Source organism: Amphibalanus amphitrite, unplaced genomic scaffold (assembly GCF_019059575.1).
Source record: "Amphibalanus amphitrite isolate SeventyFive unplaced genomic scaffold, NRLGWU_Aamphi_draft 000257F_arrow, whole genome shotgun sequence".
Taxonomy (NCBI): Eukaryota; Metazoa; Arthropoda; class Thecostraca; order Balanomorpha; family Balanidae; genus Amphibalanus; species Amphibalanus amphitrite.
The window spans coordinates 733,962-749,396 of NW_024881752.1; the positions used below are offsets into that span (position 1 = coordinate 733,962).

Here is a 15,435-nt window from a genome sequence, read left to right on the forward strand (position 1 = left end):
AGGAAAGAAATAAAGAAAAGAGACAAATGTAGAGGAGAGAAGAAAGCGAGAAACAGCAATGGACTCACTTCAGACAGACTTCAAAACCACCGACGAGTGCAAACAGCTGCGTGAGCCCCGCCCGACCACCCTCAACCGGTCCATGATCCGCAATCAGAGTAAGATGCCGACCGCACCGCCTCCCATTGCCGGCCGAGACGGCTGGGCCAGATAGATCACTGCCCCGTGGAGAGGGTAGTCGGCGAGAGTGATCACCCAACTGTGCGAGAGAGAGAGAGAGAGAGAGAGAGAGAGAGAGAGAGAGAGAGAGAGAGAGAGGGGGGGGGGGAGGGATGGAGAGGTCTGCCGGCCGGCCTGGAGACAGGAGATGTGGGGTACCCCGACCCGATCCAGCGGGGTAAGGCCGGAGGAGAGGGCCCCGCGGCGGTACAGTCGCTATGGGCTGGTGGACGGATGGAGAGTGGCAGAAAACAGATACCGGAGGACACATCACTGCATTACTGGGTCAGCGTCGACGCATAATGGAGCGTTCGAGTAGGTTCAATAGGCCAGAGCGGAGTATACCAACCAAACCGCTAATACCGGCTGAGGAGAAGCTGTGTTGCTATGTAACGACGAATCACAAACTCTTCTCGGACTACGGCAGATCGACCGGGATTCTGGACGAGCCGGGGCTCCCGTCGCGTCCACACACCTGTTGGCTAGTCACTGATCACTGCATTGATCACTGTCCGAAAGTCACTGATCACTGGGTTGTCACTGGCAGACCGTCATTCACTATTCCATATTCCTTCGTCACAACCCATCACCCTGCATTTTTTCGCTGCAGGACGGTCAGTCACTCAGCACCAGTAGCCTGGACATCGCCATGGCAGTTACCACGCACCAATAACGCACTCGCTGCCTTCTTCGAGCCCCTGATGGGCGTCATACACCACCAACAACAACACCACAAGTAACACCAGTGCTACCACCACAGCAGTGCTACGGCGATGGCGACCACCGGCACCAGCACCATTCTCCGTCTCCAGAGCGCCGTCTGCGGTGGTATTACTAACGAGGTCACCCGGGACCCCCCTCCCCCCCGTCGACTGACGACAGATGCCATCGACGGCACAGGCCGACGACCGTAAACAAGGGGCAGACGACGGGCGGACGGCGCCGACCGCGCCCCTCAGCCGGCCCGGTCGGGAGCAGCGGCTCCAGAAACGCCATGGACGGGTCTATTCGCGGATATTGTTTCCGCTGGAGATCAAACTATTGCCACAGGGTCGAGGCAGTTTCGACCCAGATTCGCCTGTCAATTGCTGCGCTTTAAGTTTGGCCCTTTCTTACACTAATTGTAGGTACGTTCATATGAAATAAGCACGCAAAGGAGCAAAAGCATGGGTCAAAAGATCGATTGATTGATGGGCGAGAGGATTTACCTGAACACCCTCCCATGTTGCAGACTTCAGTGACAGGTAGGTATGTCTCTTCTAGCTAATCTTGATTATCTGCTACGGTTACAAAATATGTGTCCTGTAATTTCATCGTTTTCTCTTACGTCACCGCACACTGTACATTTACTCGATGCCTTTGACAATTTAACTTCTCTGACCGAATTTAACAACCCACTTCGTTTGTCTCTCGTGAGTTATGGCCCCTCGAAACGCTCTGCAGCTTCATAACGCGCTATTTATAACTGAGAGCGGCAGCATCCAGCCATTTCAGCTCAATGCGCACCAGTGTCGTCTTGGGGAAACAAAAATAGCGCAGGAGATTTAACTTCCCCAACTTCTGCAAGCGGCCGTCACCGAAACGCCTTGATCACATGGAGCGGGTTCGTCCCTTTGAGACCAGCAGAGGGCAAAACGGACTACTGATATCAATCGGCATACGCCAATCAAGGCCCAGACTCCCAGAGACCCGGATCACTGATTGAGACTCCGTTTGGCTGCTGCGCATAGGCCATGTTTCAAGAAAAGCTGACCACTAGTCCCAAGCTGAACATCCTGCCCATCAGGTCTCGAGTGCCGTCCCATCAGGTCACCAGTGAGTGCCCTCACCAGACTGATCTGAAGCTGATTGAGCGTCCCAAAGGTCCTGCTGTAGTCCAGTCTGAAAGGATTCAGTGACAATAGTCATCTCTGAATATCCTGTGATGCGCGAGTGAGACAGTCCAGTTTGAGAACACCGAGATCTGAGATCTGAGGGTCATGCACTGCCGCAGTCGGCGGTCGCAGACCATCGATCTGACTGCGGCGAGACGCTGACCCGACCAGTGACCCCAGAGGGGCGACAGGCGACTGTCCTCTGACCTTTCTGTGTGGGGTAAGACAGTGTCAAGACCTGGGGTTTATCCACGATTATTCCATGCTTGGACTAAGTGTGGGATAAAAAGCGTACCAAATGCCACTGATGCTATCGTAAAAAGAATAACAAGCACATATTATTAATAAGTGGACTATGCTATGAAAGCACGCCGGTAATGTGACCACCGCCTCGAAGATTCCGCGCTCGTATGTACTTACAGATACTTTGCATCGTTAAGCCCCATCACCTGCCATGCAGCCTCAATCAGAAGCCACTCAACAGTTATATCCCCCCCCCCCGTTCAGGTCAGCAGATCACTCTGTCATCTGCACAGTTCAAACCAGTCGCCCGTTGACGAACTCCACAAAGTGTCCAATTCCATCAAAGGTCATCTAGAAACGCACGGGCCCGCCGTGGCGGGAAGCGGCGTTCACCACGCGACATTCACTATACGAGACCACACTGGTGATCGCGCACAATATCAGCAATGCTGACGTTAAGGAACGTCGCGTGCTACACCTCGAGAAGATATCTGCGTGACGCGCGATATACGTCGTAATTAGATATCGATTGTAACTTGTCGTAGCGGTAGAGGTAAACGTGAGCGACAGCCACGCCACGCCAGTCGGTAGGTCGGCGCGCGCGGCACGCAAGTTGGGCGCCGCCGATCGTCCGAGCACGCCGCAGCGCCGTAGGAACGCCCGCTACGGCTCAGCACGCCGCGTTACCACCGTTACCTGCTGTGCCAGCAAAACACGGACGGCCTTGAATGCTGGAATGTCACAGCTCCAAGCAAAATAAGACGCGAATAAAATCGGACCGGTTCGCGACTCGGTTCGATTGGGTACGGTGCCGTTCATGGCTCAATGCGACTGGATTGACCTGACCCTTGATTGGCTGTAGCCGCGGCTTTATAGCTGGTCAGGCGCTAACTGAGCAACACCGCTCCGTTTAACGGGGCAATTAATGATCAATTCGGCTGGCGTGGGTGTCCTGTGACCTGAGGGAGCTACCGAGGCCGGCTCGAGCCTCGAATCAGAAGTACGCCACTTCAATAATGATGAATAGATTCAAAACCATTTGGAAACGGTGAACACTTGAATGGTGAACGGCGTAAAATATGAAAAAATGCAAAAACAAAAGAATGTATCGCCAATGGCGGAACTTAGCTTCCCTAGCCACTAGCGCAAGTTCCCTAGTCAAGCAGTCGAAAAACACACCCAAACGACGCTCCGACAATTCAAAGGCGTCGGTTCTCTCAGCCGGCCGGTCCAGCCCATCGGCCGCCCACGTGTTGACCTCCCCCGCTCCCGCCCCGCCCCGCCAGGTGAGGGCTGGGTCACACGCCGGTCACCCCAGGGTGGGGTGACCGGGGGTCACTCACTCACCCACCAGTCGCAGACGGCGGGCGCGTGCCCTCAGCTGGGGTGACCCGGCGGCGGCAGGGGAGCCCGACGGTCTCCGACCAGCGGCAGAGGAGAGGAGCCGTCCCGGCGATCTCCGCCGCGCCGCACCCACTGCCGCGCTGCCGCCGCCGGCCGGCCCAGCTCTGATCAATACAGCCGCCGCCGCTGCCGGCATGGGACCGCCGTACTGGCCGGACGAGCTCCGCCGTAGCGCCGCCCGGCCGCGACACCCGTGACCTGACATGACCTGACCCAACGCGCCTACAGGTGATGCAGGTAAGGCGGTGTTTAGTTTAACTTTATCTAAAACAGTGGGCTCGGTCTTGTCTAGCGAACTTTGCTTCAGCCGAACAATCTGGCGGATCACGTGCTTTCAAATAAATCTGAGGCACCGAACTCCGAAGCACCCCTCACTTCACACAATAAAATCATACGAAAATAATTCCGCCAGCCAGTCTGGCATTCCATAGTTTAGCAGCCTTGGAACCTATCGGAGCAGTTAACAGCTCGGAAGCAAAACAAGGACTCGTTTGCGGTATCGGTAACCATTAGCCGATACGTTATCGTTTCCTTTTCACGGCGGTGAACAAAAGTGCCGCATTCCGATGGTTTTGTCTATAAACACGGACCGCAGCCGCAATCCTAGGCACTTACTCAGCGCTGCTCTGGTCAGTACCGCAAACAGGCTGGTATTCCGCACCGGCGCACCAAAAATTTTCCCTTTCATATTGACCAGCTATACACCATAGCTTAGGCCAATATTGAGCAAACCTTTGAACAACTCGCATTGTGGAGCGACCCTGAGAAACAAAAAATTAACCATAAAGCGATACGAAGCAGAGCACTATGTTGAGCAGTTTCGTAAGGCACTTCAGATAGGAAAGAATGGATACTGAACTGGTGCTGAACGGTGCCGGACTAGATGGGACAGAGATATCGTTCTGCGTCCCATGTGTAGCGTTTGTTGAGCGCTACACACGATGTTTGTTTGCTTACACCAAATGCACCAAAAGATCCTAATCGCCAACATAACAGCAATAGGTCGCGGCCTTTGTCTGAATCCCCGGGTCAGAGCAGCCACCACCACCACCACCATGTCGTCCAAGGAGTCCCGCACGCGCACACCTGTGAATATTCATCCCCCGTATAGGAGCGTCTCCCGCCCGTATCGTGTCAGCGGAGACGCGGGTCGACATGAAGAAATCGAAGGTCGGGTGTCATTCGTCGGCTCAGTCATCGCCATCATCGGCAAAAGTCAGCACACACATTCATCATAAACTGATAAATGGGTGTGCTAATAATGAGCGCATTACGATTCAAGCACACACAGAATTGGAGCTACTTAGTTGCAGCATGAAGGAACCCGATAAAAATAACCCGGTGAGCCTAGATCGAAGATAAGTACCTCTTTCAATTTGCATAGCCATCGATTCCAATCAGGCCCAGCGGGATAAAATGGACGAACCTGAGCTACGAATATATTTTTTTCTTAAAGAATAGAGCTGCTCCGATTTTTTTCTACTCATTTTTACGGACGACTTTCAGTTCACGGCACTAATGATGAATTGAATCCAGACAGGGATCGTCGACCCAGCCTACGAAAACTATGGAATCACCATTTTATCGTAAGAATAACATGATCCACCACCGTACAGCAATGGAATAGAACTCGGCGGCGCCAGCACAGACTACATTGGAACGGTCATTACACAAACTACAGGATAATCGAGCAAAGTTGGTGAGAAAGTGCCCACAGAGCCGCGCATAATCAAACGCGGCAGTTCTTTTTAAGAATCGAGAATAAAATACTTCCACTGTAACGAAAAAGGCTAAATATTGGGATACACTATCGGCTATTGCTAAACATGTAACCATCTAAAGTTAGTGAAAATAAGCACTTAACATAGATATCTACCGAATCGAGACTATGATGGCTTTTACCACGTATAGTTATAAACCAACCGTCATTTGGCTAACAAGAAAACCAGCGGAAATTCGACACAATTCAAACTAAACGAATTAACAATTCAGACAATTTGATTTACAACGTCACTCGTATAAAATACAGCCTCAATAAAAACGGGTACCATCTGATTGTCCATAAAATGTCCACCAGGGGCCAACCATGAGCCATGAACCACTGATTGTTTACTGAGTGGCTGCAACAACAGAAAGCCAGTAGAGAGTCAGTTGGGACAAGGGAATTATACCTACCTAATAGCTACCAGCTATCAGTACCAAACTCCTCTAACGAAAGAGGAATCCGTATCAGTCCTTCAGCCAGCGATGTAAAACGCCTTCAAACATTTTACGGTGACACAGCATGACACCAAGGCACAACGAGTCCACTGGCGGGGAAAATTTCAAGGAAGCGACCACAACAGTTCCAAGAAGTTCATGCCGTTTTGGGGTGGCGGCGGCTCTAAGCGGCGTCACTCGTCCTGCGACCATTCCTCAGCTTTGAGACAGTTGTGCGAAACAGCGCGGCCGTGAAACACATCACCAGATTTGTTCCACGCCATTGGAGTGGCGAGCACGGAGAGCTGCTCTTGTAACTGCGCCCAAACGAGGCTTTATACAGAACGACACACCGATCCCGCACCGATAGCTTACTCCGGTATTGGCCAGTCCTGCCATGACATGCACTGCCTGTCACGCAAGGCTACAGCGGCCCTGGTGTCCAGCACCGCACCCAGAGCACGCCTAATACCCGAAATCCCCGAAAAACAGATCGCGAAAAGAGAGGTGGACTGACCCTCGCGACAATGTCAGCGGGGGGTGGCACGCGGCCCGGGGGGTCGACCCAGGCACTCTGCGTGCTCACCACCCATTGCGCCGATACTGGCAGCGGTCGATACCACACGGCCGAGTCGCACGCGCGAGGTCGTCCTCAGGCCGTCGACTTGGTGGCGAGAGCAACAGGCGGCCGGTCGAGACGGCTGGAGATAAGCGCGACGGCAGCGCCACCTACACGAAATTACCTAGGATCTCCAGCGCCGCCTAGCGACCATACCGAACCAACTGAGCACCGAGCTGAGGGTAACCGGACAAAAGATCGTAAAGCAGAAGATCGTATGGCAGAAGATCGTAGGCAGTTGATCGTATGCAAAATATCGTAATGGATAAAGATCGTGCGACATAATGCTCGTATGGACAAAAGATCGTATTCGCTAAAGATCGTCAAGGAAAATGATCGTATGCCAAAAAGTCGTAATGGATAAAGATCGTACGACATAATGATCGTATGGACAAAAGATGGTATTCGCTAAAGATCGTCAAGGAAAATGATCGTATGCCAAAAAGTCGTAATGGATAAAGATCGTACGACATAATGCTCGTATGGACAAAAGATCGTATTCGCTAAAGATCGTCAATGAAAATGATCGTACGCCAAATGATCGTATGAGATAAAGATCGTACAGTCAAAATATGGTATTCACATGGTGCAGCCCAACTCCAGCGCATACAAAGCTTATCAATTTCTGTGTTCGCGTAGTAAGTGGCCGTCGTAAGCTCGACCATACATTGATGTTATTTCAAAGCTTAGATGGCTCAATGACACCTAAAAGCAACGCGTTGTATATGTGCCGAATAAATGAATGTATTTACTGCCGTTTTCATGTACCTATTTGAAGTGAATACAACTAAACCCATGTTCCCCCCCCCCCCACCCCCACCCCCCACCGCCTGGAAGGTTGAAATGTTGCTTAAGCGGCTGAAGTAAACGGCGTTAAAAATACTTTTTCCTTCGCACTGGTACATTTTCATATTGAATCGTCATCGCTTTACGAGTCATCAACAGATGTTTATTGCGTTATCACTATCGAAGTCGCAATTCTCCTAGTTATAGGATCCTAGTTTCAATCCAATCCTAGTTATAGGAGTCATTGTTATCGAAGGCCGGTTAGAGATGTCAATTGTCCATCATTGGTTCGAAATCGCCCCAGTAATTACCGAGTTACTGAAATGGGAACAAATTTGGCACCTCTTCTTTTTGTATTTTGCACGTGCATTGGGGGTCACTCACATAGATCAAGGGTATCCGACCTTTGGTAGAAGGGATGCAGCTACCCTATAAAAATTACCGCAAGACAATCGCTCAAGCCGCTGCTGAGATATGGGCCTCTCAAAATCATTACTTTTGCAAAACTGCTTGAACACCCTTGACTTATCACGTGGCACGTGCCACGACGGCCACTGAGATGTATCAAAAGTAGTCAATTACGGGGAAGAAGGGAGATGGGGCTACCCAGCAAAAAAGACCGCAGGCCAATCGGTTCAGCGGTTGCTGAGATATAAGCCTCTCAAAAGCGTTACAGGCCGGGCCGGGCCGGGCCGCTCATGCTGAGATTTTCCCGTTATATTCACCAGTAAAACGCCCTTTGGGCGAAGAACGAGCGAGGGAGATAGTGAGCCCTGCACGTGCGGAAGGGCGAGAGGGTACTTCCAACGGGCTTGTGCAAAGCACCCTTCTAACCGGTCGCTAGCGGTGTGGCAAATTTGAACGCAATCGGCCCAGCCGTTCCTGAGATCTGGAAGCGGCATTCTGCACGTGCGCACGTGCAAACGGGGTCCAAAATGACTTTTGCACGGCACCCTACCAGGGTTGTGCTTGACTCATGAGTCGAGTCAGAAATTTGACTCAACTCTGACTCAAATGAGTCAGATTTGAGTCGAGTCGGATAAAATGTTGAACTGTTGAGTTGAGTCGGAGTTGAGTCGGACAAAAACATTAAGGCGTTGAGTTGAGTCAGAGTTGAGTCGTAAAATAATTTTGACATCGAGTTGAGTCAAACAATGAGTCAGCTGACTCAACTTTCTAGAAACAAGCTTTTCATCCCCACACCCCGCTTAACAACTTTGCCCTGGCCCTGCTGCCGGATTTTTTTTTCACCCCCGCCCCGCTCAACAACTTTTTTATCTGAGTCAATTTTGAGTCAACTTACTTGACTCAACAAAAAATTTGAGTCAAGTTTGAGTCGACTCATATTTGAATTGAGCCGCTTGAGTCATGAGTCGAGTCAAGGGAAAAAATCAGCTCCTTGTTTGAGTCAGAGTTGAGTCAGGGCTTTCTGAAGTTGAATGATGAGTCGAGTCGGCAAATTTTTTTGAGTCGAGCACAACCCTGCACCCTACTAACTGGTCCCCAACCGTGTACCAAATTTGAGCGCAATCGGCCCAGCCGTTCTCGAGATCTGGAAACGCCCCCTGCACGTGCGCACGTGCAGTAGCACCCTAACCGCAACACATGGGAATGCATTGCCTGGTGGGTCCCTACCTGTATGCCAAGTTTCAGCGAAATCGCCCCAGTAATTACCGAGTTACTGAAATGGGAACAAATTTGGCACCTCATATTGTTGTATTTTGCACGTGCAATGGGGGTGACCCACATACATCGAGAGTATCCTATTTTGGGTAGAAGGGATGCTGCTACCCTACAAAAATTACCGCAAGTCAATCGCCCAAGCGGCTGCTGAGATATGAGCCTCTCAAAATCACTACTTTTGCAAAACAGCTGGAACACCCTTGACTTTTCACGTGGCACGTGCCACGACAGTCACTGAGATGTATCAAAAGTAGTCAGTTACGGGGTAGAAGGAATGGGGCTACCTAACAAAAAAGACCGCAGGCCAATCGGTCCAGCGGTTGTTGAGATATAAGCCTCTCAAAAGCGTTACAGGCCGGGCCGGGCCGGGCCGGGCCGGGCCGGGCCGGGCCGCTCATACTGAGATTTTTCCGTTATATTGAAAAGACTCACTTCGCTCGCTGCGCTCGCTCGCTCGTAAAAAGACTTCGCTTCGCTCGCTGCGCTCGCTCGCTCGTAACAACACTATTCTATACGATTATTTACTTTACGAACGTAACGTTACGATCTTTTGTCGAACGATCTTTTACAACATACGATCTTTATCTTACGATCATTTTCCTACGATCTTCTTTGTACGATCCATTGCTTTACGATCTTTTGCTTACGATCCTTGGTCGTACGATCTTTTGCGACATACGATATTTATCTTACGATCATTTTCCTACGATCTTTTTCATACGATCAATTGCTTTACGATCTTTTGCTTACGATCTTTTTGTCGTACGATCTTTTACAACATACGATCTTTATCTTACGATCATTTTCGTACGATCTTTTGCATACGATCAATTGCTTTACGATCTTTTGCTTACGATCTTTTTACCGTACGATCTTTTACAACATACGATCTTTATCTTACGATCATTTTCGTACGATCTTTTGCATACGATCAATTGCTTTACGATCTTTTGCTTACGATCTTTTTACCGTACGATCTTTTACAACATACGATCTTTATCTTACGATCATTTTCGTACGATCTTTTTCCATACGATCTTTTGTCTTACGATCTTTTGTCACGTAATCCGAGCTGAGACAGCCACATTACCAGCAAGGCAAACACCGAATGCAGATTCGCTTGCTTGCAGTGCGCCCAGCTTATCAGCAGTTTGCTCACAATGCGCAGCGCCTTATTAGCAGCCAGAAATAGGGCGAAAAACATGCGTAGCATGTGGTGAACACAAATGACGATGATTGGGAAATAATTAGCATTGTTTAATGTTTAGGTAACGAATGTAGAGCTTTCTCGCATTCAGCGTCGCAGTAAAAGAGAAAACACAAACGCTAGTATTTCCATCAATACACCCGAGGCAATTATGAATGAAGTTAGCTCTTGAGCACACCAATAAGCGTCTTAAAAACAGTAAAAACAGGACTATCAAGTATCAACTCATGTTTTGGTTGTTAGTAGTCTTGTTATACCTGCCTCAAGGTAAAGATATTGTGGTGATCTAGCTAAAGGTCACGTTTCGTCATTACTTTGAAATATGGACTCCGTAACGGATGCAGATTTTTGTCTTAGAGTATCATTTAGCTAATATCCCAAGCAACCTTTCTAGAAATGAACGCAAAAGCCGGATTCTGAAGCCGATCAGATCGATCAGAGTGGATTGGCATTTGTTTGCGGTGGGCTGACTGCTGGATTTTGTAAATGCTTGGGTCAATCGACGTGACCGGCTGTCAGTCAATCTGCATACTACTCGACTATCTGACTCCCCCCCCCCCCCCGTGTATCATCATCACCGTTATCTTCCTATCCCAGTAGGCACCTTTGCCTAGCCAGAACCCCGTTGAGCTGACGCTCTGACAAGTCACTTGCGGCACGAAATACTCTGAGAGGAACTCAGGAAGGCCAGAGTTCGCTGTCCTCATTTCGTAACTGCTAAGTGCCTAAAAGAATGCACATGCTTCTGGAAAGACGACACTCGAGCATGCATGCCGCCTATTGTGAATGTTTACGTTAGGAAAACAGGCACGATTGTCAGGGCCATACACGATATACAACTCTGTAAAACGTAGCTGTCCTTCGCTTCACAGTCCCTCCAGGCTGGACCGGTACTACCCCAGTTCGCAGAACCGACATTTACATTTATTTACATTTACATAAGACTTTGCTCTCGCTCCCTTCCTCTTCCCCCCCCCTCTCTCTCTCTCTCTCTCTCTCTCTCTCTCTCTCTCTCTCTCTCTCTCCGCCCTCCGTTCTCTCGATAAATCAGCGCTGAGCTGACCGCTGCAAAACCGCGACAGCCCGGCGTATATCAGACCACCCGAGCGACACAAGGCGACACCCAAGCCGTCCATTACAATCAACCAGCTCGGCCCGCCGCGCCGCCAATCGCTACCACACAATGGTCGGCCCATCAGACACCAGGAAAGGCGGGTTGCGGCCGCCGCGGACGGCAGCAGCGCCGGGTCGGTAAGCAATGACGCGCACCGTCAGTTATGCAAAACAAATATGGTCAGCGCCGGGTGTGACGTAACCAGGCGCCGCGGCGGCGGCCGGTCATTAGGGGTACTGAGGTCGGTCGTGTGTCAGGCGGTCATAGGCAGCGGGTATCTCACGGAGGAGACAGGGGCACGGAGTGGTCGGATCACGAGCGGCTCGGGCTCACGGAGAGGGCAGTCACGAATGAGTCCAGTCACGGAGGACGACGTCACGAGGCGGGTCATGGATATCTCACCCGTCACGTTTTTGGCCGGGTGACATGAAATGCAGTCAAGCTCGCAACCCTCGCAACCGGCAACCACGCGTTCACATTGCTCTTCGTTCCGCTTTTGAAAAGCCGAGCAGGCCGCTAATTGGTGACTATGACAGACTTTGAGTAGCGGAGTTAACCAGCCGCATTCCCCTTTGTGACCGATTTTACCATCCACTTCATACGAGTTCACCCTCCCGGTTCGACCCCTAGCTGTGTTTACCGTCGCAGTTTGACCTCATGAGCTCGGTAGACGGTAAACCATCCCGGTCCGACCAGATAGGCCAACCGAGAAACAAGGAACGTCCAGCGGATGTCCGCGTTCTCGACAGTCACCTACAGGAGCCAGCGACGACGGTACATGTATTTCCTCGTACGGCCGCATGTACTCCGTCAAGAGACAAGCTCCAGCCGGGCCCACATGTTCGCTTACGAGCGGAAGATTTGGTCCAACTTCCTGACATACAGGGACACTTAGTCTGGAGGGCATTATACCAGATTGGAGGCCAGTAGGCCTCACGCCATTCCGCCAGCCACCAGCACATCAAACACAGTCCAAAATGTGTCTGCCGCTCTCTCGACTGTCTCCTTGCCGTCCCTGGCAGCCGGTGCCATCCGCCGCTGGCTGGTGTGGCCCAGCTGCTGTTCGTCACTGTCACTGCCACCGCCGGCGGCAGCACGGCGCGCAGACACAACAAATCCTCCACCCCGCCCCCGGCGCTACCCTAACAGCCACTCGCGCACTCGCCAACAGTTTGTGCTTAGACTGCCGCGGGCTCTGTGCTTTCCGAGCTGCTGTGTTCCTGGGCTCCCCGTGTTCCCCAAGAGCTCCCGCTGTTCCCCAGACCCGTTCACAGCTGTTGAATAGGACGGCCCGCTGTGTCTGCAGCCGCTCACCATACAGAGGTCGCGTGGGTCAGAACGGGGGGCTAGCAGAGCCGCTGGAGGTCGACAGGAACGGCACCGATCGGCCAGAGGTGTCGATCGGCTCTCACATGGAAATGAGCTACGATTGTTTAGCATAGTTTGTATTTGACTTGCCAATGAATGACCATGACGAAGCAACAATTCGCCTGGCTGCCCGTCGCTTGATTTACACACAGCATAGCTGAGATACCTTCATCGATCAAGTTCCCTCGCGTTCGCGCTTATCCCGCTTCCTCGAACGTTCCCAAAGCCCGCTCACATGACCGGGCAGCACCAGACAAGAGTCGTCGGCTCTGATGTAAGCAGGTGTCGAGGCGATGTCTTGTTGCCATAGCCAGGCAGCCGGACTGTGGACACCACTGGTCACACCTGTGGACTGCCCTGTCACCGTGCTTATGCAAGTGTCCGGCTGTTCGCGTTACCTCTGTCGCTCAGCGCTTGGCCGGCCAGCCGGCCGCCGCCCGTCTCCAAGCGAGAGCAGCCGGCAGTCTCTCCGGTGGAGCTCGGCAGTCCATCATCTCCGATGGTCCGTCGCATCAGTTGGCTGCCCGTATGGCCACCTCACCGTCCTAGCTCGCCAACCCGTCATACATGACGGGTGTGCGGCGCAGTTTAGTCACCGGGACGGGGCATTATTCGTGGCTGACACCGCGCTCCCTCCCAGAGCTCTCTACCTGTGCAGAGTGCTCTGACCACGGCCCGGCGGACGAGGCAGCCAGCCACCTCACAGCTCAGAAATACCCGGTGGCCGGAGCGCGGCTATATCGGGGCAGCCGGGGAGTTTAGCCGCGGCAGCCGGGGATGGCCGGGCCGTAACTCAGTCCGTGGTATGGATTGTCCCTCCCCGGGCTGCCTGCCGCGCCGGCCGCACAGCCTGCCCGTACCCAGGTAAATAAATACACACCGCGATGGCAACGAAGCACAAACAAAATACGGGTCAACAGTGTCGTAATGAAAGCAATACCCGACGATAGAAGTCTTCAATCAACAGTCAGTAAATAAACTATCTCAGCGCGTACAGCACCGAACCTCCAGATAAGGTTACCAGTGAATTCAGTACATCTAACGGATCTTTCAGAGAACTTAGAAATTAAATACGCAACATGCTATCAACAAGAAGATTGAAGATTGGAAGCAACATCATTTCCAGGCCGATTAGCACCAACATCGGCCAGTGGCCGTATTCACGTCGATATAGGCCGTATTCCGGGGATATCATTTTCGTAAGAACTTTCTTACTTCTTAAGACTTTTTTAATCACGTGAACTACGTCGATAAAAACTTAAGAAGTGTCGACGTAAATACCAAATTATACATATGAAAGAAAATCGAATTACGAAGTCGACGTGAATACGGCCCCTGGTGTCGAATCAGCTCTTTCATACTACGCAAGGTCGAACCGACCCCCCCCCCCACGAGCTCACGTGGCCCACTGACAGCGCGCGCCTCTGACGAGCCGTCGCGTCGCCGCCGACTCCGCCGGGCCGTCGTTTTTGGCGTCGGAGCGCGCGGCGTGGCGCCGCCGCGTCCCGTCACCGTGCCATGGCCGCTGGCACGGCGCGGGCCGCATGACCGTCAGAGCTGCCGCCTCAGTCGTCGGCGGAGGCGGCGGCTTTCTGCCTCGAGTTCCTCGCCAGTTCGCAGGGACATCAGAGGTCATTTCCAGTGATCTCGGCGACGTGGTAGGGCGGACACGTCGTGGCGACATGTTCCTAGCCACTGAAGAACCGCAAATGACAACCCCAGGCTGACACGCTCCTGACGCACGCAGTCGGGTAGATCGCCGCATTGCGCGCACGTCGGCTGCGGAGAACCCTTTTTGCGTGCGTTTGTGTCACGGCGCAAAGCCACTCGGCCGCGTCGGAGGCTCGCGTCGCCCGGGGAACGAAGGTAATCAGAGTTGAAGTGTGCTGCGAACGCAGGGATGACGCAGTTGGCAGCGGTGGCAAAGCCGCTGCTCTCAGTCGCTCCCCCTCCAGTGCCCTGTAGGCCACGTCTAATGTCCCGTGCGCGATTCTGTGTGGAGCTGTCAGCTACGGGCGCTCTAACGTCCGGCAGCGCGTCGTCATCACGTCATCGGCCGTCATTTGAGCGTCGCCAGCGTCATTAGCTCGTGACCTACCGCGACGCCGGGGCAGGCATTCGACCGTGCGCCGGTAGTTGGCCGCATCCGGCTCCCGCTGCGTCACAATAGTCGACATCACACGGCGCCTGACGCCGACTAAAAGCGCCGCCCACGCCGTCGGGTCGAGTATGCAGAAGCGGCTGCGTCGCAGTCGCGCTGCGTGGTCGTCGCCCGTCGCCCGTCGGCAGCGGCGGACAGGCGGGCTCGGCAGCGGCGGCAGACGGGCCCGTCGTCCGGAAGGTGTCAGCACCGCCGTTCAGCGCCGTCAGCTCCGGTGGCGTCTCGCCGCCCCGACGGCGGCCAACAACAATGTTAGCAGATGGGCCAACTATGTCGGCCGGTCGCCGTCTGCCGCCGGGCCCGTGAAGACGGCCCGGCGCGTCACGCGATCGGTGCCCAAACTGGCGGCCGTTCGATCGGTTGGTGCTGAAATTGGCGGCCGGTTCGATCGGCTGGCGTTGCGAGTTAGTGAGGCGGCGGACAGGTGTCCTCGCCCGTTCCGTACCTGTAGAGTGCACCCCCGCTACAGGGCAGTGTCAGACGGCCCCCGAGACCGGAGACAGCCCCATACGGCGTGGGAGTGGCGGACGCTGTCCAGTGGCCCCTGACGGGCAGGAC

General features: G+C 52.9%; 1 protein-coding gene across 1 annotated transcript in view; it reads right to left on the minus strand.

Moving 5' to 3' along the window:
* Positions 1 to 3,793, minus strand: part of LOC122386626 (kalirin-like) — a gene marked incomplete at its 5' end in the record, with an annotated part of 54,217 nt that extends 50,424 nt beyond the window's left edge. The window contains one exon of the mRNA XM_043375988.1: positions 3,684 to 3,793. Coding sequence (XP_043231923.1) covers positions 3,684 to 3,793 — 110 coding nt within the window. The remainder of the gene's footprint in view (positions 1 to 3,683) is intronic.
* Positions 3,794 to 15,435: the final 11,642 nt, after the last annotated feature.